Source organism: Schistocerca cancellata, chromosome 2, assembly GCF_023864275.1.
Source record: "Schistocerca cancellata isolate TAMUIC-IGC-003103 chromosome 2, iqSchCanc2.1, whole genome shotgun sequence".
NCBI lineage: Eukaryota > Metazoa > Arthropoda > Insecta > Orthoptera > Acrididae > Schistocerca > Schistocerca cancellata.
In genome coordinates, this window is record NC_064627.1 from 333,221,852 (window position 1) to 333,248,416 (window position 26,565).

General features: G+C 41.8%; 1 protein-coding gene across 1 annotated transcript; it reads left to right on the plus strand.

The window, feature by feature from the left end:
- The first annotated feature begins 5,319 nt into the window (after nucleotides 1-5,319).
- On the plus strand, nucleotides 5,320-11,643 carry LOC126161716 (protein charybde-like). The gene is made up of 4 exons (XM_049917750.1): nucleotides 5,320-5,468; nucleotides 7,329-7,521; nucleotides 7,631-7,807; nucleotides 11,012-11,643. Exons 1-4 carry the CDS (start codon nucleotides 5,375-5,377, stop codon nucleotides 11,094-11,096), a joined length of 549 nt encoding a protein of 182 aa, XP_049773707.1. The 5' UTR covers nucleotides 5,320-5,374; the 3' UTR covers nucleotides 11,097-11,643.
- The last annotated feature ends 14,922 nt before the right edge of the window (nucleotides 11,644-26,565 follow it).

Genomic DNA, 26,565 nt, shown 5'->3' on the forward strand with positions numbered 1-26,565 from the left:
TGAAAGGACGATATAAGATGAACATCAACAAAAGCAAAACGAGGATAATGGAATGTAGTCGAATTAAGTCAGGTGATGCTGAAGGAATTAGATTAGGAAATGAGACACTTAAAGTAGTAAAGGAGTTTTGCTATTTGGGGAGCAAAATAACTGATGATGGTCGAAGTAGAGAGGATATAAAATGTAGACTGGCAGCGGCAAGGAAAGCATTTCTGAAGAAGAGAAATTTGTTAACATCGAGTATAGATTTAAGCGTTAGGAAGTCGTTTCTGAAAGTATTTGTATGGAGTGTAGCCATGCATGGAAGTGAAACATGGACGATAACTAGTTTGGACAAGAAGAGAATAGAATCTTTCGAAATGTGGTGCTACAGAAGAATGCTGAAGACTAGATGGGTATCTGGCACCGCACGACCGCTACGGTCGCAGGTTCGAATCCTGCCTCGGGCATGGATGTGTGTGATGTCCTTAGGTTAGTTAGGTTTAAGTAGTTCTAAGTTCTAGGGGACTTATGACCACAGCAGTTGAGTCCCATAGTGCTCAGAGCCATTTGAACCATTTGACTAGATGGGTAGATCACATAACTAATGAGGAAGTGTTGAATAGGATTGGGGAGAAGAGAAGTTTGTGGCACAACTTCACTGGAAGAAGGGATCGGTTGGTAGAACTTGTTCTGAGGCATCAAGGGATCACCAGTTTAGTATTGGATGGCAGTGTGGAGGGTATAAATCGTAGAGGGAGACCAAGAGACGAATACACTAAGCAGATTCAGAAGGATGTAGGTTGCAGTAGGTACTGGGAGATGAAAAAGCTTGCACAGGATAGAGTAGCATGGAGAGCTGCATCAAACCAGTCTCAGGACTGAAGACCACAACGACAACAATATATATATATATATACAGGGTTATTACAACTGATTGAAGCGATGTCACAGCTCTACAATAACTTTATTATTTGAGATATTTTCACAATGCTTTGCACACACATACAAAAACTCAAAAAAGTTTTTTTAGGCATTCACAAATGTTCGATATGTGCCCCTTTAGTGATTCGGCAGACATCAATCCGATAATCAAGTTCCTCCCACACTCGGCGCAGCATGTCCCCATCAATGAGTTCGAAAGCATCGTTGATGCGAGCTCGCAGTTCTGGCACGTTTCTTGGTAGAGGAGGTTTAAACACTGACTCTTTCACATAACCCCACAGAAAGAAATCGCATGGGGTTAAGTCGGGAGAGCGTGGAGGCCATGACATGAATTGCTGATCATGATCTCCACCATGACCGATCCATTGGTTTTCCAATCTCCTGTTTAAGAAATGCCAAACATCATGATGGAAGTGCGGTGGAGCACCATCCTGTGGTACGTTTAGCTCCCTGCTTGCTTTATTCGTCGACTTCCGCGGGCTACGCGTGAAACTTGCCCACACGCGTTCAACCGTTTCTTCTCTCACTGCAGGCCGACCCGTGGATTTCCCTTTTCAGAGGCATCCAGAAGCTTTAAACTGCGCATACCATCGCCGAATGGAGTTAGCAGTTGGTGGATCTTTGTTGAACTTCATCTTGAAGTGTCGTTGCACTGTTATGACTGACTGATGTGAGTGCATTTCAAGCATTTCAAGCACTACGTACGCTTTCTCGGCTCCTGTCGCCATTTTGTCTCACTGCGCTCTCGAGCGCTCTGGCGGCAGAAACCTGAAGTGCGGCTTCATCCGAACAAAACTTTGTGAGTTTTTCTACGTATCTGTAGTGTGTTGTGACCATATGTCAATGAATGGAGCTACAGTGAATTTATGAAATCGCTTCAATCATTTGTAATAGCCCTGTATATATATATATATATATATATATATATATATATATATATATATATATATATATATATATATATATATATATTAAAAATCAGACGATATTCTTCGATGCTGTTCGTAGAACAGCACGTTTAATGGATTGAATCAAGAACCATTCATTTCACGCGAAACCCAGGCATAACAAAGTTTGGGAACGAGAAAGGGTAACGGATATTCAGTAATGGATGAAGAACTCGTTTTATTTGAAAGATAATCGAAAGCCGAAGTTCACTTAGCAAGAGTTTGCTTTTATAAACCTTCGGAAGGTCCATACTGACATTATATTCAAGGTTCTAGGACTGATAAATTAAGCTTTGAGGAAATGGATGGTACCCAATGAGAGCAGCGCGAATGATTGCAGACGTTTTATGACTCGTGGGAAGGGATCAGAGAAGCAACAGATAATATGAGCTGATAGTCACGTCCAGTAATCGCGGGAACCTACTTAGAAAATGAAAGAAGTGCTTCAGTATGGTGTCAACGATTTTTCTTCGACCACCCACACAGTAGGAAGGAAAGTCTTGTGGCAGCATGACTGGCTGAGAGACCCCTATGCTAAGTTCAGCCACCTAAGGAATCTTTATTTTTCTTCACTGAAGGACACTTTCCCGTCGCAGAGTTTGAGAGTTGTGTCTTGAGTAGCTGTGTTGAATGTAGATAGCTTATGGTGGCTGTATCTGGAGTTTTAGTGCTGCGATTGTATTGCTGATGATGATGGTCAGAGGCAGGACAGAGTTTGCCCGTGTGTTTACTCTTGCCATGAACAGAGTCATTTGCCCTCACTCCATGAGACACTGTGTAGAGGTTTGGAATTCAATTCAGGACATTAGCGTAGAGTCTAGTGATCAGGGTCCTTACGTCACTACTTTTTCTCTCCTTTATCGCCAAATATCGGTTACCTACAAGAGGGGCGCCACCCCAAAGGCACACGTTAGCTACCTGGGCTATAGAGACGTGTACTGCCGCAGTGACCTTGAAGGATTAATCTCATTACGAACAGCTCGCCCATATGGGTGCGTGCTGCCGTTCTTCCTGTGCTTCTCTTGTGATTGAAACAGGCTATAACTAATAATCGTCACGTCCTTTGCAGTGATTTACATGTGCAGAAGTAGATACAGAGCAACAAAATACAATAACTTAGTTCGCATTCGGACAGGAAACGATAACGTTGCAAGCGATTTCGTGACAGAGTTGCCGTCGTCGTGTTTGATCGTTCTTCTCTTAGCTTGTTATGGATCCTACAGACTTCCACAGTATACCAGTGCGTATCTTTCGAGTGTAAGCTATCTCCTTCCTAAGTCGCTTTTTAAATTTCACATTGTAAACAGGACATCCAATGGGTATAAAAGAGATTTTAGACATATCACGAATAAATGAACCTTTAGAGGAAAAAAGAACTGTTGTAGTGTCAAGTGGTGACAGTACACTGTCATTATGTTTCGACAATTAGTGCCCCATACTATAAAAGCCTTATCTACAGCCACTCTGTCAAAAAATGCTGCGAATAAAGTCTAAACATCGGCTGCTGAAAAAAAAGTTCCGAAAAGATCGATGTTGCTTGACTGATGAATTTATAGAACATCCTAAAGAGCAAGACCGTAGAAAGCAGTAATGTTTTTAAAAGCTGAGGATATACACAGAGCAAATATTTAGATGCGTTTATCTGTACAGTTGGATAGGTAATGACAATGACGTGATTCCTTTCTTCTACCGCTCCTCGTTTACGACCCAGAAGAAGATTTGGCGGATAATTAAAATAACCAATAACGGTAGGCCCATTTCTATTCTAGTTCGTGAATTATTTTTTTCTTGTACTATTTTATATTGCTGGTTCCATAAAACAAATTTAGTTTCTCTGTTTGCTATAACATATCTTGTAATCCATTTTCACCGACAGTCGTTTAAAGAATTACAAGAAAATAATTGATATGATTGCCTTATAACATTCAAAAGCATCTTGAAAGTGTACATGTTAAATGTAGGATCGAGCAATAATGGCATGGTTCAGTTAGTAGGAAGCACTTTTTAGTACATGTAGTGTTATGTCCTATTTTCTATTCATCTTGTATGCAGCACATTTTTACTTTCAACATACGAGTAAACTGAATTACGTGATTTGTTAAGCAGTATATCCAGAATAAACTTATTTTACGTGAGAAAAAAAAAAAGCTGCTAACCGCAACAAAATCACAGAGTGCTACAAGTGCAGTCGTTGACACAGGATTCGCATTCGGGAGGGTGGTGTTGAATTTTCCATCCTGATATCCCAAGTTAGATTTCCCATAGTTTGCCTATAACACTTCACATTATTTTTAGAAATATTTCTTTCAGAAGACTGTCAAGTTATCTTTCACATTCTTTCAAACTATGTTCTGTGCTCCGTCTCTAATGACCTCGTCGTCGATTGGATACTAAGCCGGAATCTTCCTTCCGTATTTTTCTATATAGCAGATTGAGATTTTGTATTTAACATCGATATTGTGCTGTCTTAAAGACTTTGGTATTGATAATATAAATATTACAACTTGATACTTTGTAAATATTACTATACTTTCAGTGACTGCGCCCATGGCTTAAAGCACAGATTAAAAACGAAAGTCATACTCACATGAAGAGTGTTACTAGCTTGGTTACAGAGGGCACTGAGCCAAACCCATATCGATCCTGCTCTCTGGAATGACCGTTCGTGCACTGCACCGGCCAAATTGATCGTTCTCTTTTTCTGCGGATTTTTTTCAAATTTGTCTAAGAAAATGCCGGCCTATTTCTCTTTCTCATAAGCAGAACTAGCTACCAGTAGGGAACGTACGCTTGACAAAGTTTACGTGATTCGCAGGTAAAGGGTGCAGACGACGTTTCTCCGTTAGGGTATGTCGACTGTACTGAAGAAAGGCGTCTAAATGCAGAATTACCAATAAAATAATTGCCAATCAAAGATGAACGACTGCCTATCACTTCCGAATCTACACGAGTAAGTCAACACGGTAGAAAGAGGGGACATTCGTCAGTGGGGTGGATAAATTCTTAAAGAAACGAGGATTTATTCAGGTATCAATAAAATAATGAAACGGAGGGAAGAGTTAGTATAGCGGATCGTGCACTCATAATAATCTTCATGTTCAGATTGTACGATCTTGCTATGACTACGTCAGTTATCTGCAACTAGCCTGTTTCAGGGATCTTACACGCAGAGATAAGGGAACCACGCCATCTTCGAAAGAATTCATTGCCTGATGCAATCAGGTTACTCTAGGAAATTTTAAATTCTTCCGGTAAGAAATACTGTGCTCGGAAGCGACTGCCCTGCCTTTGCAGTACTCCAATGTGAACTTGAGTTGCATCATCCTATACGTTAGCGACCGGTATCGCTGCCGGGGAAACTCCACGTCAGAACCACTTTGCGGCCACTGCCGAAGGTTACCGGAGAAAGCCGAGCAGTAGCTAGTGGAGGGGGCCGGCGCGTTCTTCATATTCGGCGACGGGTGAGCGGCTGGTATTAGTCGCGCGCTGGTTGTGAAAAGAACATGGTGAAAATTCGCATCGCTCCACCGACGCCTTCCGGGAAAATGACAGAAGTCCTTCCGTGTCCATTGTCCGTCGATTTTTCGTGCTTCTACGGTAAGTTTACTATTTTCCACGTGTACTAGTTTCCCATTTCAGTTTTATTCCATCATTCTTCCAGTTCATGCACGTAATTGGTGTAGTCAATTGATTTGGATTTAGTGTTGTATGTCATTGTTAATGTACCGTTTGTTTTTATCAGGAAAAGAGTAATATTATCTACATGTTCCGCACTCTTTACAATCTGCTCTTTCAGATTTTCAGTAACACGGTTTTAATATAATCCAGTCATGTTACACGTAACGGCCACAGCAATTTTCAGTGATCAGCTGTGCAAAAATTTTTAACTGAAACTTAGGCCAAATCACTATATAATATTGCCGGTTTCGATGGTAATAGTCTGATATTGTTGTATGAAATGGGAATGCTTGTGCAAAAGTTAGTGATTATAATTGCGTATGAATAAAAATTATTTTTATACCTTAATTACTGGAGATTCTTGACTCATATGTCGATCAGGTTACGCTCTGGCAGTACAGGAACTCCCTCAGTCAAGGGAGAATGGAAACTGCAGTCCAAGAAGATCAAGTGACAGAAATTCTCCTGACAGAATTGTGGGAATTTGTGAGCGACAGTGGCTTCCTTTTACTCTTTCCTTTGTCTTGGATTTTTTTTTTTTTTTTTGAAGTGTGCTGTGAGAAAAGCGGCAGCTTATTTAAATTTTGCTCACGTTCCTAATTTTGGGGTCTAAGAATAGTGAATTAATGTGGATGCGTGCAGAAATAAAATTTCGATTATATCACGTAGACAGAGTTGTGCGTGCTTTGATTCAGCTGTGCGTAAGGATAGAAATCATAAATTAAGACATAGTTACGAGCTGTGGGGCACCTTCTTCAAGAAATACTGTATGTTAGAAAACACCATATAGTTACATCATGTAGTACTAGATGCCTTTTAATAGCAACTTTAAATTTGCTACGTCGTCAAGTTGCTTAACCTTTATCAGTTGCGTTGACGCTCACATGGACCTTAAAAAACAGAGGACTAATGTTTTTGTTGTTCATGAAGGGTTTGCGAAATCATTTTGACGCCAACAATTTTCTGGTGAGTGCAGTCACAGGTCAGAGACATTGCTAATAACAGTAAAAAGCACTCAACACCCAATAACCATTTAAATTGTCATAAAAAGTATAATAATTTTAAAAAGTGAGGAACGACGATGTGTTTCCAAATGCCGCATAGTTGTATGAAAGTGCTTTATTTGTAACTACCGGTTTCATGTCAGTAAACTGAGTACACCCAAAAGACGCTTGTCAAAGCACAGTTAAACATCTTTTGGGTTTGCTCAATTTCATTATGACAGCCAACGTGGATAACTTCCCGAATGCCGGGACTCCGTAATTGTCCATCTACATTATGAAAATATAACCATTATAAACCTGAAGCTGAGTCTATACTGACGTGAAACCCATAGTTACAAATAAAGCACCTTCATACATGTATGCGGCTTTTGAAAACACATCATCGTTCTTGACTTGTATAATTTTTATGGTAATTTAAATGGTTACTAAGTGCCGAGTGTTTCTTATTGTTATTCAAAGGTTGCCAACTGTTATAGATCATCTTCAGGACTACAGTACTGTTATAGGAGTGAGCAGGTATCATTGGGCATTTGTTTTCACATCTTCGCTTGATTGGAAACGTAAGGGAATCGTCTGAAGACGAACTATAAGAGCTAGAAACAGGCAGTGCCAACGAGCAGTGAAATGATGTTAGATCACACCATTTTATGTGGTTTGTAGCAGTTTCACAAATTATTTTAACATTTTTAAATGCACCGTGGTCACGCTCTACGTGTAGAGAATAGCTTTTTTTGCCTACACAGTTAATTTTCTCATTGATTTTCGTTCCTTTCAGACGGTGAAAAAGAACTCGCGCTGGAAATGGACGCAGTGTGTGCGAAAGCGCGCGACGCCCTGGCGAAGCGTCTGGAGTCCGAGCTGCGAGCCTCCCACGCCGGCAGATTCCGGTTCGCGCTGCCGCCGACGCTCCTGAGCGACGTCGCCGACACCGTTCTACAACTCGCCAGCGCCGAGCCCTACGGCATCCGGTGAGTTACGAGCTGTCCCCGCGATCGCTTCGCCGTGTGTAATGATTGTGGTTGCCCCTTCGTGGTGTCACGTCGGCACGAGGCTCATTGGCTCCTTTTGTTGCTGCAGGGGCTGCAGGCTGCACGTGGACCTGGAGACGGGCAAGCAGGCCGGTGCAGATCAGAGCCAGCAGCGGCTGCGGCTCGCGACATTCAAGTGTGCCCCCGACACTGTCTCCACGTTCGAAGTGTTTGTCACTCTGCGACAGGAGACCTCGTGGAAAGTCGCCCTGCCACACATACTCAAGTGAGTACCATACAGTTTCGCTTTCGGCAGATTGCAAAAAACAAAAAAAAAAAAAAAGTTTTCTTTAATTATTCGGCAGAGCTTGCATAAAAGACATTTTGTTGTAAAATAGCCACACCGAGCTGTTATAAACGTTAGTTTTATTGTTCTGCAACTCGACTCGACTGACCGTCGTCTTCTAGAAGAACTATAGAATTAGCTCGAAACTAGACACAACTTAAAATGTTACAAGCTGTCATTTCTAAAATTTCTAACAAAATCAATAGATAATATTTTAAAATCTTCTGACATCTTGGTGTGATTATTTTACAACAAAATGAAGAGTGGATAAGTTAACTCCTCATCCCTCAGTTTTTCAGCAGTGTAGCGTGTCTCACACGTTGTTTTCACATTCGAATGTGATATTTATACTTTTAATTAGGCATTCATAATATTGTAAGAAATCTAGCTTCTACAGTCGAGGAGAAATTATCAAGTGATTAAGGTTCTCATTTCTCTGTTAGAGGATCAGAATGGTAAAAGCTTTTTAGAAATATTTTCAGTAACTTTTGCCGCAAAGTTTGCAGATGCTGATCGAAAATCGTACCGTATTACCATCAGCTGCTATGAATACCTTAATTATTGGTTGGTTGGTTGGTTTGGGGAAAGAGACCAGACAGCGTGGTCATCGGTCTCATCGGATTAGGGAAGGATTGGGAAGGAAGTCGGCCGTGCCCTTTTAGAGGAACCATCCCGGCATTTGCCTGGAGTGATTTAGGGAAATCACGGAAAACCTAAATCAGGATGCCTGGACGCGGGATTGAACCGCCGTCCTCCCGAATGCGAGTCCAGTGTCTAACCACTGCGCCACCCCGCTCGGTACCTTAATTATTGCTGAGAGTTTCGGCTGCTGATAATCATTAAGAAGTTTAGCTACAGAGGATGTGGCGTGGTTACATACATGGCGGTGCATCCCACTTTCTACCTCCCTCCCTCTCTCTTTCTCTGCCTCCCCCCCCCCTTATCTCTCTCTCTCTCTCTCTCTCTCTCTCTCTCTCTCTGTCTCTCTACCTGTCTAGTCGTTTATTCAGTTCCTACTCGCCGCGGCCCCATGAACTAAAACACCAATTTCATTTGCCCTGCACTATCTCCCGAAGACCTTTCGGGTTGGAACCCATTACTTCTGTGATGTCATCAGTTCAGCGCATCCTTTGCCCCCATTTTCTCCGTGTGCCTCCAATTTTTTCCAGCATGACTTTTACAGTGAATCGTATCTTCTCATGACGTGCCCAGAGAAGGTCAGTTTTTGTTTCCGAGGGGGAAATCTGCTTTTATTTGCTGTAATACGGAACTATTCGTCTTCTTTGCAGTCCAAAGAACTGTAAGGAGCTTCCTCCAACACCACAATTCAAAGGATCTACGGCGTTCAGCCTTTCTTATAGTCCACGTTTTACATCCATACATCACAACTTGAAGGACCATGGTCCTTACGATATGGATGTTCGTTGTTAATGTTACGTCTCTGCTCCTTAAAACATTGTCGAGAAATCTCGTTGCCCTTCCGGCAAGTAATGAACACTTGTTACAATGTTAAGAACAGGAACTAGATTAGTTGAGCTTTAGAAGTCTGAAAGTGATGTCTTTTCAAAAATTTACAAGTTTCCAGAGGTTGCATGTGTTATACAATTACACTACTGACTCATTGGATCTTCTAAACAATGTTGAAATTCAACGTACCGACATCTGTTGTTCAGTTCGTGTTATTGATATTATGTGGAATGAGATGGAACGTCATATATGCATCCACAGAGATAATGCAGTTGAGAAATTTCTTGTGTTTCATTATGATTAGTAATTATCGAAACGGTTTCATATCAGCTGTTGATCATACATGCTCGGGTGATGTGAACAGTAGTGTGTGAGCAGTAAGTATGTGTGTGTTGCTAAATGGAGATAGGTGATGCGGGTTTGGTGTGAGAGTGTTTGGGAAAGGGAGTGGACAGAGAGGGAAGCCTTATTCACAAATGAGATAAATCTGCTAATCTGGAAGGATGGGTAGATTTTTGGACGGATTTCATGGTCAGTTAGAGCTGATTCACGTTTCAGTCGAGATTGGGGAGACAGGGGGGGGGGGGATGGAGTAATGTGTAAGGACGACAGAGAACCGTGATTCGATTTGAGGGAAGTAAACGACTGGGCATCAAATTTGTTGAAAGTGCAGGATTTCGAAGTTGCTCAGTTATCAGTACGTTACAAGAGCACTGAAGAACCCGATAAACTAAATCGTCAGGCCGGAAACCTTTGTTATTCATCTGAAACTCTGAAAATGGTTTATATCAACTCTCTATAAATTAATTTATTCATACTTGCTGTACCTGATTGCTGTATTGTTGCTTAAGATATTTCAAGCCCATCTGTGCAACTTCAAAAAACGAATCTTATTGTATTATTTATTTACTGATTTTTTTTTAAACTTCTCAAGATTAAGGTCATCATCAGTCCCTCTCTTACCTACAAACAGGCTTTCTACATATTTTACGTTACATTCATTGCGATACGCGTGTTACATCCAATGTACAACATTATAAGACATTAATTACTACAGTTCAGAAAGAAAAAGAACTCAGTTTACATTTATTGATGAGTTTTTCATGATTAGAACCATTTCACCAAATGCATTTCATTTTATCGGTCTAAAACATGGTCATTGGTCTGGAATCAAACATATGAGTTTTTGCAGAAGTAGTAACGGTTGTTTCATAAGTTATTAGTATGTGATTTTTTTTAAATTACTGCATTTTTATCTGTTCTCTACTTCCTGTAGAAGTGTCGCCTGCATTCATATTTGTCAGGTTTCCTGCCTTCTTCACAAAGGAACATGCAGACGACACTTCCGAATATAAGCAAAAATCAGACAAAAGTGCCTTAAGATAAAAAAAAAGCTTATCAAACGAGCTGTTTCTAGTTCCACAACCAAACCGATGTTGTAAATATGTTTATTCTAAGAAGAAGATGGAGTTTTAAGTTGATAAAACAAAACGCTCATGTTAAAATAAATATGCATTTTGAGGTGTTGCGTAGATGAATTTGAAATGCCCTAACTGTCAACAGCCTGCAACTTCCCATTGCGTGAAGTATCCGTGCTGAGCGGCACGCAGGTTTACTGTGAAAACTCCGCCATGACACCTGGTCTGAGAGAAAGCTAAACGAGCGGTTATTTTCCAGGAACCTGACGAGCGGCGGAGTGGTGGTGTTGAGTCAGGACTTCACCATCGCCAAGAAGAGCCTCTTCCGGTCTTACTCGGGCTGAACGCGCCAACCACCATTGTTTCCCAAGCAGGAGGGCGACGCGCAGACGCATCATCTCGAGAGAAACAAGACTGAACCGTCCGTCATTTCCACAGCAATTATTGTTATTCTATTTCAAGTTCCCACGAGATTTCTGTCCTCGGCACGTATTGTCTGCATTGGGATCAGTGTGTGAGCTTGAACGGTGCTGTGTACCTGAATGTTTGTGTCACAACATTGTATTCTGATTTGAAAAGCCGAGAACAGATTTGTTTATGTTCCTAAATATCTCTCAGGACTGTCTTTCATGCTATTGTACCTGAATCGTCATTCATCATTCGCACATAATGTCATTTTTGAGAGATTTTATATTCTATTTTTTCTCTATTTCCTTCATTACATACTTTTCTTTTTGTAGAACTTAAGTTTCTTGACGACTACTGTATTTTATGCATTTTGTTCACGGATTCTGCACATTGCAGTCGTAATCATTTTCATTGTTTTGTAATTATTAAATGTGTTCTTTTGTACAAAGAGAACAACAATGAAAAATATAAGACTGAACTAAATATTGTTCAATTCTTTTGCATTACCAAAAAAGCCTCATAAATCGAAGACGTTGTAAAGCCAGTCGTGCAGTGGTGTTATTTGCACCAAACTGCATGGTTTCTACATGAGACTGTATTTACTACAGTTCCAGTTTGGCCGTGCGGTTCTAGGCGCTACAGTCTGGAACCGAGCGACCACTACGGTCGGAGGTTCGGATCCTGCCTCGGGCATGGATGTGTGTGATGTCCTTAGGTTAGTTAGGTTTAATTAGTTCTAAGTTCTAGGCGACTGATGACCTCAAGAGTTAAATGGCATAGTGCTCAGAGCCATTTGAACCATTGGAACCAGTTTGTCTTTTACGAGCTGACAAACCCGGCATTGCCTGGGTATTCGTTATGCCAATTTTCTATTAGAAATGAAAACAAAAATTGAACTGTGTTTGTAGTGAAGTACCGAAAAAATTTCATTTCCATGTTTTCGTGAAAACATCTCTGAAATTATGAAACAGTTGTACAAATAAATATGCATACTGTACAAATGTATGAGTACAGTACACAAATTAAGAAATGCGATCCCGGACAGTTGCTGTATGCTGGGCGACGCCGCTTCACGTGTCTACAACGCGGTTTTGTAAACGTCTCTATAGCAAAGCCACTTCATAGCTCTATAGACGGCTACTGTTTTCGTTTGCAGCCGTTTCCACTTCGCAGTTGAAAGCTGTTAAAAGCGCTGCCAGGTGTCAGGGATTTACTTAACTGGACTATACGAGTATCTTAGCAGTAAAGAAGAATGTGTTAAAACTTCATGTATTATGCGACAATTGTCACTCATCTGTGTTTATGACGTCATATCTCTTCAACTACCTGTCGTAAAAAGATGAATTTGTGTGGGTACATTCAGCTTGTATGTGAGCACTCTCTCCGAAATATGTTGCGAATAGAGTTTATAGCAAAGGAGTAATAAACTTACACGCCTAGCATGATGCGGCAGTTTTTCACGCATCTCTGTTTATGATGTCGTATGTCCTGATCTACGTATCGTACAGTGATATGATTTTGTAGGAACATTCAGCGGTATATGTGGATACCGCCTGCAAAATGTGTTGAAAATGGAATTAGTAGAAAAGAAGTAATAAATTTAAACATGTCAATGCGCCTGTTTTCCACGCATCTCTGTGTTTATGACGTCATACCTTTTGAACTACAGTGCCACGGTGATATGCTTTTGTAGTTGCATTTAGCGGCATATGTGGTACTGTCTGCAAAACTTATTACGAATGAATTTAGTAGGGCAGAGGTAACACAGTGAATCTTACACGTGATGCGGCAGTTTTTCACGCATTTCATCGCTTATGACGCTACATACTCTGAACTATGTTAGGTAGGTGTTCCGTACGTCCACAGCGATTGTTGCATGACAGTAACGCATGTGTGTACAGATTTGGTTAAAAGCGCTCCATTGGTTTAGGAAGGCATATGGAACACACACACACACAGAGACACACGTGTATGAATCCCGTATATTCTCAATACAGCTCAGTTCACAGAACGAGAATTTCATACAAATATGCTGCGAAAAGCTACCCCATAAAATAAAAACTTAAATAGTGAAGGATGACAAATACACTACTGGCCATTAAAATTGCTACACCAAGAAGAAATGCAGATGATAAACGAGTATTCATTGGGCAAATATATCATACTAGAACTGACATGTGATGACATTTTACCAAATTTGGGTGCACAGATCCTGAGAAATCAGTACCCAGAACAACCACCTCTGGCCGTAATAACGGCCTCGATACGCCTGGGCATTGAGTCAAACAGAGCTTGGATGGCGTGTACAGGTACAACTGCCCATGCAGCTTCAACACGATACCAAAGGTCATCAAGAGTAGTGACTGGCGAATTGTGTCGAGCCAGTTGCTCGGCCACCATTGAGACGTTTTCAATTTGTGAGAGATTTGGAGAATATGCTGGCCAGGGCAGCAGTCGAACATTTTCTGTATCCAGAAAGGCCCGTACAGGACCTGCAACATGGGGTCGTGCATTATCCTGCTGAAATGTAGGGTTTCGCAGGGATCGAATGAAGGGTAGAGCCACGGATCGTAACACATCTGAAATGTAACGTCTACTGTTCAAAGAGCCGTCAATGCGAACAAGAGGTGACTGAGACGAGTAACCAATAGCACGCCATACCATCACGCCGGGTGATACGCCAGTATGGCGATGACGAATACACGCTTCCAATGTGCGTTCACCGCGATGTCGCCAAACACGGATGCGACATCATGATGCTGTAAACAGAACCTGGATTCATCCGAAAAAATGACGTTTTGCCATTCGTGCACCCAGGTTCGTCGTTGAGTACACCATCGCAAGCGCTCTTGTCTGTGATGCAGCGCCAAGGGTAATCGCAGCCATGTTCTCCGAGCTGATAGTCCATGCTGCTGCAAATGCCGTCGAAGTGTTTGTGCACATGGTTGTTGTCTTGCAAACGTCCCCATCTGTTGACTCAGGGGATAGAGACGTGGCTGCACGATCCGTTACAGTCATGCGGATAAGATGCGTGTCATCTCGACTGCTTTGGGATCCAGCACGGCCTTCCGTATTACCCTCCTGAACCCACCGATTCCATATTCTGCTAACAGTCATTGGATCTCGACCAACGCGAGCAGCAATGTCGCGATACGATAAACCGCAATCGCGATAGGCTACAATCCGACCTTTATCAAAGTCGGAAACGTGATTGTACGCATTTCTCCTTCTTACACGAGGCATCACAAAAACGTTTCACCAGGCAACGCCGGTCAACTGCTGTTTGTAAATGAAAAATCGGTTAGAAACTTTTCTCATGTCAGCACGTTGTAGGTGTCGCTACCGGCGCCAACCTTGTGTGAATGCTCTGAAAAGCTAATCATTTGCATATCACAGCATCTTCTTCCTGTCGGTCAAATTTCGCATTTGTAGCACGTCATCTTCGTGGTGTAGCAATTTTAATGGCCAGCAGTGTATATTAGAAACGTACTTGTTTATAATATTCTAGATATTCATTGTAGCTGATCCTAAGGAAGGATTATTTTTTGTATTTACTGTACAGTATTCATGACTCGAGAAAGGGTAATAATTTGGAAAAAATTACGTGTCTTGGAATGAGAATTACTAAGTTACGTTCTTTATTGCTTGTAGCTTTCAACAGTATCTCAATCGCGTTTCATACAACATATGCTTTATTTGAAGATAACCGCTGCTGTTCGAAAGCGTTTACAACGTTATGAACTACTTATGCGACTGTGTCGAAAAATTTAAAAATAAATGAAGGGCAGTAATACTTGAAGTTTTAGCTACATTCTCTTTTAATGCTTTGTGGAAAATGTACTATTGTTAGAGGATGACCGATAATGCAACGAGGATGGAGAGGAAGCCTTCCTACATAAGGACATAGAAAAATATAGATTTCGAAAGGCCGGCCGGAGTGGCCGAGCGGTTAAAGGCGCTACAGTCTGGAACCGCACGACCGCTACGGTCGCAGGTTCGAATCCTGCCTCGGGCATGGATGTGTGTGATGTCCTTAGGTTAGTTAGGTTTAAGTAGTTCTAGTTTCTAGGGGACTTATGACCACAGCAGTTGAGTCCCATAGTGCTCAGAGCCATTTGAACCATTTGATTTCGAAAGAAATAAAAACTATTGTGTGAGCATTGTTGACAATTTTATCGAGGAAAGATAAATCAAGAAGAAAAGAAGATCTTTAAACCAGAATGAATCTCCAGTGAAGTATAGAGCGTAATTTTATTTCCGTAAAGTTTAAACAGTTAGGGAAAGAAGGAAGAGAAGGGTTTAACTTCCTGCCAACAACGAGGTCAATAGAGACGAACCACAAGCTCAGACTGAGGAAAAAATTATCTCAAAGGATCCAGCTCGCCATTCACTCTAAGTGGTTTCAGGAAATCACGGAAAACCTAAATCTATATGGCCGGGCGGCGATGTGAGCCGACGTCCTCCCAAATAAGATTCCTGTGCCGGGCCAGTGCGGCTTCTCGCTTGGTCATTCCACGAACAAAGAGATTAAAACTGATTGTCAGGGCCGGGATCCGAATTGGTACCCTGTCTTTCACGGGCAATGGCGTTAACAGCTGAGCTACCCAGTGTCAATGATTCAGCACTGCCATGATTCTCCTGTAGATGTAAAACTCCATAGAGGTGCTTCTTCACATTTTGATGGATGAGCCCCTTGGTAGAGAGGGAATTGTGTAGATTGTCTTGGTCACGATATATTTCCAAAAGATATCTTTCGCTTTTCGAAACGGCTTTCGCGTGGACAGATCTTAGATGGTGGAAGACAAAGCTCTAGGTGAGTGTTCGTGTCTATCACGTGGTTTTAAGCCGAAAGCAAGTTCCAGGTGAACAAATAAGTACATGTAACAAAAATAGGAGAAAGTCTTATTCTAACCAAAATACAGTATTTCAGAAATGAAAGTAGCTATTATCTTGGACACGCTTTCGCATATTTTATGTTAAATCGGAACATTGTTGCTCATTTGGTAAGATGTATTAGCTTGCTGAATGAGACTTTCACTCTGCAGCGGAGTGTGCGCTGATATGAAACTTCCTGGCAGATTAAAACTGTGTGCCGAATCGAGACTCGAACTCGGGACCTTTGCCTTTCGCGGACAAGTGCTCTACCACCCCGCCCTCACAGCTTTACTTCTGTCAGTACCTCGTCTCCTACCTTCCAAACTGGCAGAAGTAAAGCTGAAAGGTGGGGGGGGGGGGGGGAGGGGAGGGGCGTGAGTCGTGTTGGGTAGCCCAGATGGTAGAGCACTTGCCCGAAAAAGGCAAAGGTCCCGAGTTCAAGTCTCGATTCCGCACACAATTTTAATCTGCCAGAAAGTTTCATATCAGCGCACACTCCGCTGCAGAGTGAAAATCTCATTCTGGAAGCAAGATATATTGTTTATATAACATTTCATCTCACATTTCCTACTTTCTGAGACATTTATATTTATATCATCTTGCTGGCTAATGCAAAAGCTGATCATCAATGAAATTGTTTATAATTAAACAGGAAAAAACCGAAAATTGTGTCTTCTGCATTATTTGCCATATTTCGATAAGACTCTTTCATCTCACCAAGACCTTCAATATAGAATGCCACAACACCTACCGAGTGCGGAATAGCAGGTGACCACCTTATAGGGAGAAGCTATGATGTAAAGATATTCGATAACGACCGATATTAGTATCGATCCACTATTTTCGAGGGCACTACGCTCATTCGTGACAATACCGATGACATTTCACCGCTAGGGGTGAGAAGTGTGGGGGAGAAGGGAGGGTGCAAAGGAAAGGCAGCGGCATATTTGCAAGCTATTTCTACCAAACCTGTCACTTGATGTATGGAAAAAAATTACTGTGGCAGTAAGACACCCCTAGTACCCCTGCGGCTGAGGGTGGGGTAGAAAGGGATGACATAAAAGTTCAGTTTCAATTAAAATGGGTATATACGTGACCCATTATTCGTATAAAAGCACTTTGGGAGCAAGACACTCCTTCTCCCCCAAGGGGCGAGGTGGGAATAAGAAGCCGTGACATATAAAACGCTCAAAACGGGTACTTATTCGTGTCGGTCAAAGCGACAAACAAAGTTAAAAATAAAGAAGGACTATGAATGAATCTGCAGAAATGGCATGATGTGCTTACCCTATTCCAAGTGTAAAAAGTTTTTATTCCATTATCGAGCATAAAAAGTTGAAGCAACGTCCAACACAGTTTGCATACTCAGGCAGAATTAAAAGTTTTCTCTGGTTTCAAATGAAACTGCAGAGCGTGATTTGCTACAGATACAGATAAAACACCTGTAGAAACATGTGCGAAATATGTAAAATATAAGTGACATGTGATTACGTGGGCGAAGTCCAGTGCAGAAAGCTAGTTATAGATAAAATTGGAGTGTCTTAACATGCTGAAAAGTGTTTCTGTTAATAGTGATTCGCACTTCAGAAAGCGGATAGAGAGTTTGAAGCCCACCATACACCTTTCGGAAGAAACAGGATGGAAAAAAATGTTTCGTTGGTTCTCGGATGATCCCATCCAGCCACCTATTCACATCAAAGTTCTGAAGGAAATGAATTACGATCATGCACAACAGGTAACACAAATTTTAATAGTCTTGATCGCAGTACAATCCACATGTAACTAGGTAACCATGACCGACATGAAACGTTTACTGTAACTGATTTGAAGGATAACCGAAACCGGTTATCTAGTTACTACTGGGTTATAATTTGATAAAGATCATAAAAATTTGTAATAAATGATACCCGTTGCTATGTCTGCTTCACTTGATGGTGTTAGGTTTTGAAAATGATTACACTACATTGACAATTATTATATACGTATACGAAATGTGACTACAGATTCGAACATTAACATCAGTGCTTTATATCTGAATCTCTTATTAATCAGCCAAAGAAAATTTTATTTAAGTCTTCCTCTTCACTGCAGCCGCACAGGAAGATGGCATGGTTTTGATGCAATGAAGTTGATTTTTGTATCGCCCGGGACTGAGCATAACGGGTATAACGACTAAGAATTCCTGAGCTATTGGTCCAAAGCTAGATTCCAGCACTGGGTTTCTGTTTGACTATACGTTTGTTTATCCATAAAACAACGGGCATCACTTTTCTCAACAAGCACTCATCGCAATCATCCGTACTATAAAAACACACACTTGAGAATTGGAACAAAAGCATCGCCGAACTATCTCCATTAAGATTGCGCCTAAGATATCACTTGAAGAATCTCTACGCTATCAACAATGTCGACTGGTGAATGAAGACAGTCTAAATGTAATGCAAGATATTAATACTGAGAAATTCCTATTACCGAAAAGATTCAAACTACAGACTTTCGGAATGGTAAACCCTTGCTGACTTAGGAGCCAGCATGTCAATGTGTGCTAACAGCAAATGTTGTATCGCCCTGAAAGAAGGGGAACGTTAAGACACTGCCTAATGAAACATGAGGAATCACGCATGCAAAGGCCTTGGCGCAAAGCCGCCGCTAAAAACGTTGGCGGGGCCAGTTGGTGCACGTGGTGGTCAGGCGAACAAACTGGATGGGAGCCAAGCTATTCCACAGGTAGCACACACACACACACACACACACACACACACACACACACACACCAGTGTGGAACGAGACGGCGGTTACGTGTCTGGCACCGTTGCAACCGTCTCCAGCTGAACTGGGCCCAGTGGACCGTTCATTTCAGTAACAAAGCGCAACATTGTTCAGTTCATCTTGTCTGCTTTGGATGCTGCGACTGCGTTGGAAATAGGGGGTGACTGGATTAGGAGCGACCACACTGTGACAAGAGATCTTGCTTGGAGTTAATGGAACATCTTTGCAATGGAAACTGAGGTATCAAAGCAGCAGCATGGCGAAACATCAAATCTCAGATTTCAATACTGTCATTGTTAAAGTAAGTCAGCTTGCACAGCGACACATCACGTATAGTTTGATCACTTTCATTTTCAGTATGTGAAAAAATGATCAGTGTACAGGGTGTTTGCTTTAACTTAAGACAACCAAATATTTCGAAAACGAAGCCTCGAACGAAAAAAAAAATGTTCTAAGTTAGTATTGGTAAAGGGGACACCTGTCTATGCTGCAAATGGCAACCTCCTAACAACCTGCCCTGCGTGGGCGGAGTCAGCTTCCTATTTTCAAGTGGGAACTGCCCACTTTTACTGCCTATTCGGATTCTACGCCAAAGAATACGTTCGGTTTACTCAAACCATTGTTTTCCGTTCATGGTAGACGGCGCTGTAATCGACAAATATCAAATGTACCTGTTTTTGCTATTAACAACCGACGCATTTGATTCTACATTTGATTTACGATGTAAATATAATCCTTTGTTTTCTGACGGTTGATATTTATATTCGATGTTTACTTTAGTGTTGCGAATTTGATTGTACATTGCAGTATGGTTTACCATTCCAATTTCTGCTAGAAACTACGTTTAGCATGATCCAAGAACGAGGGCGTGGACGTAATAATTTTCTGTTATCATCAGAATGCTTGACATCGTTAAGTCCTCTTGCCTTTCATCATTTGGGTGCTTGATTTCGTTGAGTCCCCTTGTCTCTCATCATGGGGATGCTTGATTTTGGTGTATTCTTGTTTCTCACCATGGGGGGGGGGGGGGTTGATTTCGGTGAGTGTCCACGGCAGGTGCACCTGTCACTATCACTTTATGGACATTTTACCTTACTGCAATGGGTGTGGTTTGTACTCCGCCGGTATCTGCATAGCGGCCAGCGTGAGAGTTACGGAGGTTCGATGGACACCGAAATCAGTCACTCTGATGGCAGGGTTCGAGATAGGGCTGTTTGTAAAATATCGATAATCGATGTTTTCCCAAATAACGTTGAAATATATCTGCGGGTATTTCTCCTCCGATATATCAATATGGCAATATCGAGTGCTGATATTTTTTATATCATATTTTTTCACAATCTTCGGGGAATATTTAAAGTTGTTCTTCTGAAATTGTACTAGAACATAATTTTACTTTCACTGTGTGAAGAAGTCTTAGTACTTGAAAGTAGGCTGTTTAGGTTGGTAACGTCACGTAGCGCTCTGTATGAAAATCACTGGCTGTGCTGTGTGCAGTCTGTGGCTGGTTGGCATTGATGGAATAATCTCCATTGTAGTGTTGGGCAGTTGGATGTGAACAGCGCGTAGCGTTGCGCAGTTGGAGGTGAGCCGCCAGCAGTGGTGGATGTGGGGAGTGAGATGGCGGAGTTTTGAGAGCGGATGATCTGGACGTTTGCCCATCAGAGACAGTAAATTTGTAAGACTGGATGTCATGAACTGATAGAAAACTATTAAGGTAAATACATTGTTTGTTCTCTATCAAAATCTTTCATTTGCTAACTATGCCTATCAGTAGTTAGTGCTTTCAGTAGTTAGAATCTTTTATTCAGCTGGCAGTATTGGCACACGCTGTATTGCAGTAGTTTGAGTACCGAAGTGAGTTCTGTAACAAGTGAGGCATAAGAAGTCAGCCTCATTCTGCCAACGGCCTTGTCAAAGAGGGCGGAGGAGCGGATAGAGGTTCAGGGCACTCTCTTGTCCTAGGGGTGGGAAATTGCCGCTAAAGGCGGAAGAATCAGCAATGATCAACGACATGAGGATGCAGAAGGCAATGGAAACCACTGCATTAAAGACACGTAACGTGTATCCACAGTACATGTGGCCTGTAATTGAAGAAGTGTCATGATGATCTCTCCACTGGCAAAAGATTCCGGAATAGTCCCCCATTCGGATCTCCGGGAGGGGACTGCCAAGGGGGAGGTTACCATGAGAAAAAGATTGAATAATCAACGAAAGGATAACGTTCTACGAGTCGGGGCGTGGAATGTCAGAAGCTTGAACGTGGTAGGAAAACCAGAAAATCTGAAAAGGGAAATGCAAAGGCTCAATCTAGATATAGTAGGGGTCAGTGAAGTGAAGTGGAAGGAAGACAAGGATTTCTGATCAGATAAGTATCGGGTAATATCAACAGCAGCAGAAAATGGTATAACAGGTGTAGGATTCGTTATGAATAGGAAGGTAGGGCAGAGGGTGTGTTACTGTGAACAGTTCAGTGACCAGGTTGTTCTAATCAGAATCGACAGCAGACCAACACCGACAACGATAGTTCAGGTATACATGCCGACGTCGCGAGCTGAAGATGAACAGATAGAGAAAGTGTATGAGGATATTGAAAGGGTAATGCAGTATGTAAAGGGGGACGAAAATCTAATAGGGGAAAGAGTAGAAGAAAAGGTTACAGGAGAATATGGGCTTGGGACAAGGAATGAAAGAGGAGAAAGACTAATTGAATTCTGTAACAAGTTTCAGCTAGTAATAGCGAATACACTGTTCAAGAATCACAAGAGGAAGAGGTATACTTGGAAAAGGCCGGGAGATACTGCAAGATTTCAATTAGATTACATCATGGTCAAACAGAGATTCCGAAATCAGATACTGGATTGTAAGGCGTACCCATGAGCAGATATAGACTCAGATCACAATATAGTAGTGATGAAGAGTAGGCTGAAGTTCAAGACATTAGTCAGGAAGAACCAGTACGCAAAGAAGTGGGATACGGAAGTACTAAGGAATGACGAGATACAATTGAAGTTCTCTAAGGATATAGATACAGCAATAAGGAATAGCGCAGTAGGCAGTACAGTTGAGGAGGAATGGACATCTCTAAAAAGGGCCATCACAAAAGTTGGGAAGGAAAACATAGGTACAAAGAAGGTAGCTGCGAAGAAACCATGGGTAACAAAAGAAATACTTCAGTTGATTGATGAAAGGAGGAAGTACAAACATGTTCCAGGTAAATCAGGAATACAGAAATACAAGTCGCTGAGGAATGAAATAAATAGGAAGTGCAGGGAAGCTAAGACGAAATGGCTGCAGGAAAAATGTGAAGACATCGAAAAAGATATGATTGTCGGAAGGACAGACTCAGCATACAGGAAAGTCAAAACAACCTTTGGTGATATTAAAAGCAACGGTGGTAACATTAAGAGTGCAACGGGAATTCCACTGTTAAATGCAGAGGAGAGAGCAGATAGGTGGAAAGAATACATTGAAAGCCTCTATGAGGGTGAAGATTTGTCTGATGTGATAGAAGAAGGAACAGGAGTCGATTTAGAAGAGATAGGGGATCCAGTATTAGAATCGGAATTTAAAAGAGCTTTGGAGGACTTACGGTCAAATAAGGCAGAAGGGATAACATTCCATCAGAATTTCTAAAATCATTGGGAGAAGTGGCAACAAAACGACTATTCACGTTGGTGTGAAGAATATATGAGTCTGGCGATATACCATCTGACTGTCGGAAAAGCATCATCCACACAATTCCGAAGACGGAAAGAGCTGACAAGTGAGAGGATTATCGCACAATCAGCTTAACAGCTCATGCATCGAAGCTGCTTACAAGAATAATATACAGAAGAATGGAAAAGAAAATTGAGAATGCGCTAGGTGACGATCAGTTTGGCTTTAGGAAAAGTAAAGGGGCGAGAGAGGCAATTCTAACGTTACGGCTAATAATGGAAGCAAGGCTAAAGAAAAATCAAGACACTTTCATAGGATTTGTCGACCTGAAAAAAGCGTTCGACAATATAAAATGGTGCAAGCTGTTCGATATTCTGAAAAAAGTAGGGTAAGCTATAGGGAGAGACGGGTCATATACAATATGTACAACAACCAAGAGGGAATAATAAGAGTGGACGATCAAGAACGTAGTGCTCGTATTAATAAGGGTGTAAGACAAGGCTGTAGCCTTTCGCCCCTACTCTTCAATCTGTACACCGAGGAAGCAATGATGGAAATAAAAGAAAGGTTCAGGAGTGGAATTAAAATACAACGTGAAAGGATATCAATGATACGATTCGCTGATGACATTGCTATCCTGAGTGAAAGTGAAGAAGAATTAAATGATCTGCTGAACGGAATGAACAGTCTAATGAGTACACAGTATGGTTTGAGAGTAAATCGGAGAAAGACGAAGGTAATGAGAAGTAGTAGAAATGAGAACAGCGAGAAACTTAACATCAGGATTGATGGTCACGAAGTCAATGAAGTTAAGGAATTCTGCTACCTAGGCAGTAAAATAACCAATGACGGACGGAGCAAGGAGGACATCAAAAGCAGACTCGCTATGGCAAAAAAGGCATTTCTGGCCAAGAGAAGTCTACTAATATCAAATACCGGCCTTAATTTGAGGAAGAAATTTCTAAGGATGTACGTCTGGAGTACAGCATTGTATGGTAGTGAAACATGGACTGTGGCAAAACCGGAACAGAAGAGAATCGAAGCATTTGAGATGTGGTGCTATAGACGAATGTTGAAAATTAGGTGGACTGATAAGGTAAGGAATGAGGAGGTTCTACGCAGAATCGGAGAGGAAAGGAACATGTGGAAAACACTGATAAGGAGAAGGGACAGGATGATAGGACAGCTAAGACATGAGGGAATGACTTCCATGGTACTAGAGGGAGCTGTAGAGGGCAAAAACTGTAGAGGAAGACAGAGATTGGAATACGTTAAGCAAATAATTGAGGACGTAGGTTGCAAGTGCTACTCTGTGATGAAGAGGTTAGCACAGGAAAGGAATTCGTGGCGGGCCGCATCAAACCAGTCAGTAGACTGATGACCAAAAAAAAAAAAGTGATTCATGAAATGTATAGGTTATTGTTACTCAGGGCCATTCTTTTTTAGGGATTATTGTAAGTCGGATTGCGTTGCGCTAAGAATATTGTGTGTCAGTTTAGTATTGATCAGAATAAGTAAAGAGAGAAAAGTCTGAGTACGTTCAGTTCTGCTCAGCTGTTTGAAAATCAAATAACGTAAGAGGCTAATCAGCACAGTCATTCATTAATTTTTCTAACGGGACGTTTCATACTTTTTAAGCTTTCATGACGTCCAGTCTTTCTCTTTAACTGTGTGAAGCAACTATAGGTGGCACAAAATAAAAATCCAATTGCGCTGGAGGATGGCTGTGTGAATGGAATAATAAGATTTGCCAGGTGAAGAAATAGCACACCCATTTTTAACGCTACTATTGTGCTATTTCTTCACATCGGCATTCTTCAAAAATAGTTGCTAAAAATGATGAACAAAAATCTAAATGAGAAGATTGATATTTGGAGTGGGCGGAGAAGAGTGAGGGGAAATGTTGAAGTAAACGGCACTCGGTGCTACTAACAGAAACTGCAACGCTCAGCTTCAACCACGCAGTTCTGATGCTACAGGTGCTACGTCACTGGCGTTGGCAAAAACGAAAGAACAGGGAAATCGCCATGAAGTGTTCCGAACAAATCCGATATGTGACGAAACCGAACAACGGAGTCGTCGGACACCTTTTGATGTGCCACTTAAATACAGTTATCATTGGCAGCAAAGTGGTTATCGCCAAGTTCACGAGCATCGTTTTCATTTCAATTCTTGCTCCAAGGGTGATAGGCAGTTTGCTAGCTTATTGATGTGCAGAATAGTTAATAATAAATCAGTACTTAAATATACAGGTCTAAAACCGGCAGTACGTTTATAATGTGGAGCCGATATTTTTGTAGACCTGCACGTCGACTATCTTCCTTCTATATATCAATACGTCGACTTTTCGGACATACCACCGTCCGGAAACGATGCGTTTAAACATCGATACATCATATTTACGATTTTTTAAAAAAATATCAACAGTTCTAGTTCGAGGGTGACCGCCGAAATCAAGCATTGCGATGGTTTGGGGACTCAACACAGTCAACCTCGTAGGGAAGCAGAAAACTACGTTACCATACAAGTACCTTACCTGCCAGATATGTATATGTCTAGCCATATTAATTTGTACTGTATAATCACATTCGCAACACTCAAGCTATCTTTGAACATCAGTGTCAACCTACTGAACATACAGTCTACATAGCTATCTTAAATCAAATGTCGAATCAAATGCGTCGGTTTTTAATTGCAAAAACAGGCACACTTCATATTTTTCGATTACACCGCCATCTACAAAGGTTTAAGTAAACTGTACGTATTTTATGGCGTAGAATCCGAATATGCAATAAAAATGCGGGGCGGGAGGGCTCCCGTTTGAAAATACAAAGTTTATCTTGCCTACGCAGGAGAGGTGGTCGCTTGTAGCGCAGACAGATGTCCTCTTTACTGAAATTAATATTGAGTTGTCTCATGTTAAGGCAGACATACAGTATATAAAATATTACGTTAACTAGGCGCTTTACAAACAGGACAGTACTGCAATTTAATTTTGCTCCACCAGTAGTCTCTATATTATCGTAATCACGTCAATCCTAGGGGCCCGGTTTCAATTCCCGGCTGGGTCAGAGATTTTCTCCTCTCAGGGACTGGGTGTTGTGTTGTGTTAGTCATCAACATTTCATCCCCATCGACGCGCAAGTCGCCGAAGTGGCGTCAGATCGAGACTTGCAGCCGGCGGGAGGCCCAAGTAACACGACATTTACATTTTTATACTATCGTAATCGATATTACACTCTGTGCAGTGACACTCGCTCGGAGCGGCAAATACTGCACAGTCCTAACCGGTAAAAAATTGAGTGTCTGTAAACAGAGGGGAGAAGAAGCGCCAAACAAGTAGCAACCATGCAGCTAAATGAAGCAAAATATGTTTTCGATACAAAACAGAAACTGATTTTTTTGACGTACTAGACAAAACCAAAAAGACAGAGTCGTTTCTTCATACTAAGAAACGGCCGGCCACTGTGGCCGATCGGTTCTAGGCACTTCAGTCCGGAACCGCACTGCTGCTACGGTCGCAGGTTCGAATCGTGCCTCGGGCATGGGTGTGTGTGATGTCCTTAGGTTAGTTAGGGCTAAGTAGTTCTAGGTCTAGGGGACCGATGACCTCAGATATTAAGTCCCATAGTGCTCAGAGCCATACTAAGAAACAAGTTCCGATCTTATGTAAAGCAAGAGACGCCACACATTTCTCAAGTCTCGCTTCCCACGCCCGGGTTCCCGGGTTCGATTCCCGGCGGGGTCAGGGATTTTCTCTGCCTCGTGATGACTGGGTGTTGTGTGATGTCCTTAGGTTAGTTAGGTTTAAGTAGTTCTAAGTTCTAGGGGACTGATGACCATAGATGTTAAGTCCCATAGTGCTCAGAGCCATTTGAACCATTTCTCAAGTCAGTGCTAAGTGGGGTATCAGATGATGTAAAGAACGACGCCACTGCACAGCGGATGACTGGAAACGAGTGATCTGGAGTCACAAATCACGCTATACCCTGTGCCAATCCGATGGAAGGGTTTGTGTTTGGCGAATGCCTGGAGAACGTTACCTGTCGTCTTGTATAGTGCCAGTCGTGATGTACGGAAGAGCCGATATTATGACACGGA

What these genes read in the sequence shown, in the direction of transcription:
- LOC126161716 (XM_049917750.1), top strand. Translation starts at nt 5,375, where the DNA reads ATGGTGAAAATTCGCATCGCTCCACCGACGCCTTCCGGGAAAATGACA. An exon ending in GCCGAGCCCTACGGCATCCG is followed by an intron (nt 7,522 to 7,630) that starts GTGAGTTACGAG and finishes TTGTTGCTGCAG; the next exon opens with GGGCTGCAGGCTGCACGTGG. An exon ending in GCCCTGCCACACATACTCAA is followed by an intron (nt 7,808 to 11,011) that starts GTGAGTACCATA and finishes GTTATTTTCCAG; the next exon opens with GAACCTGACGAGCGGCGGAG.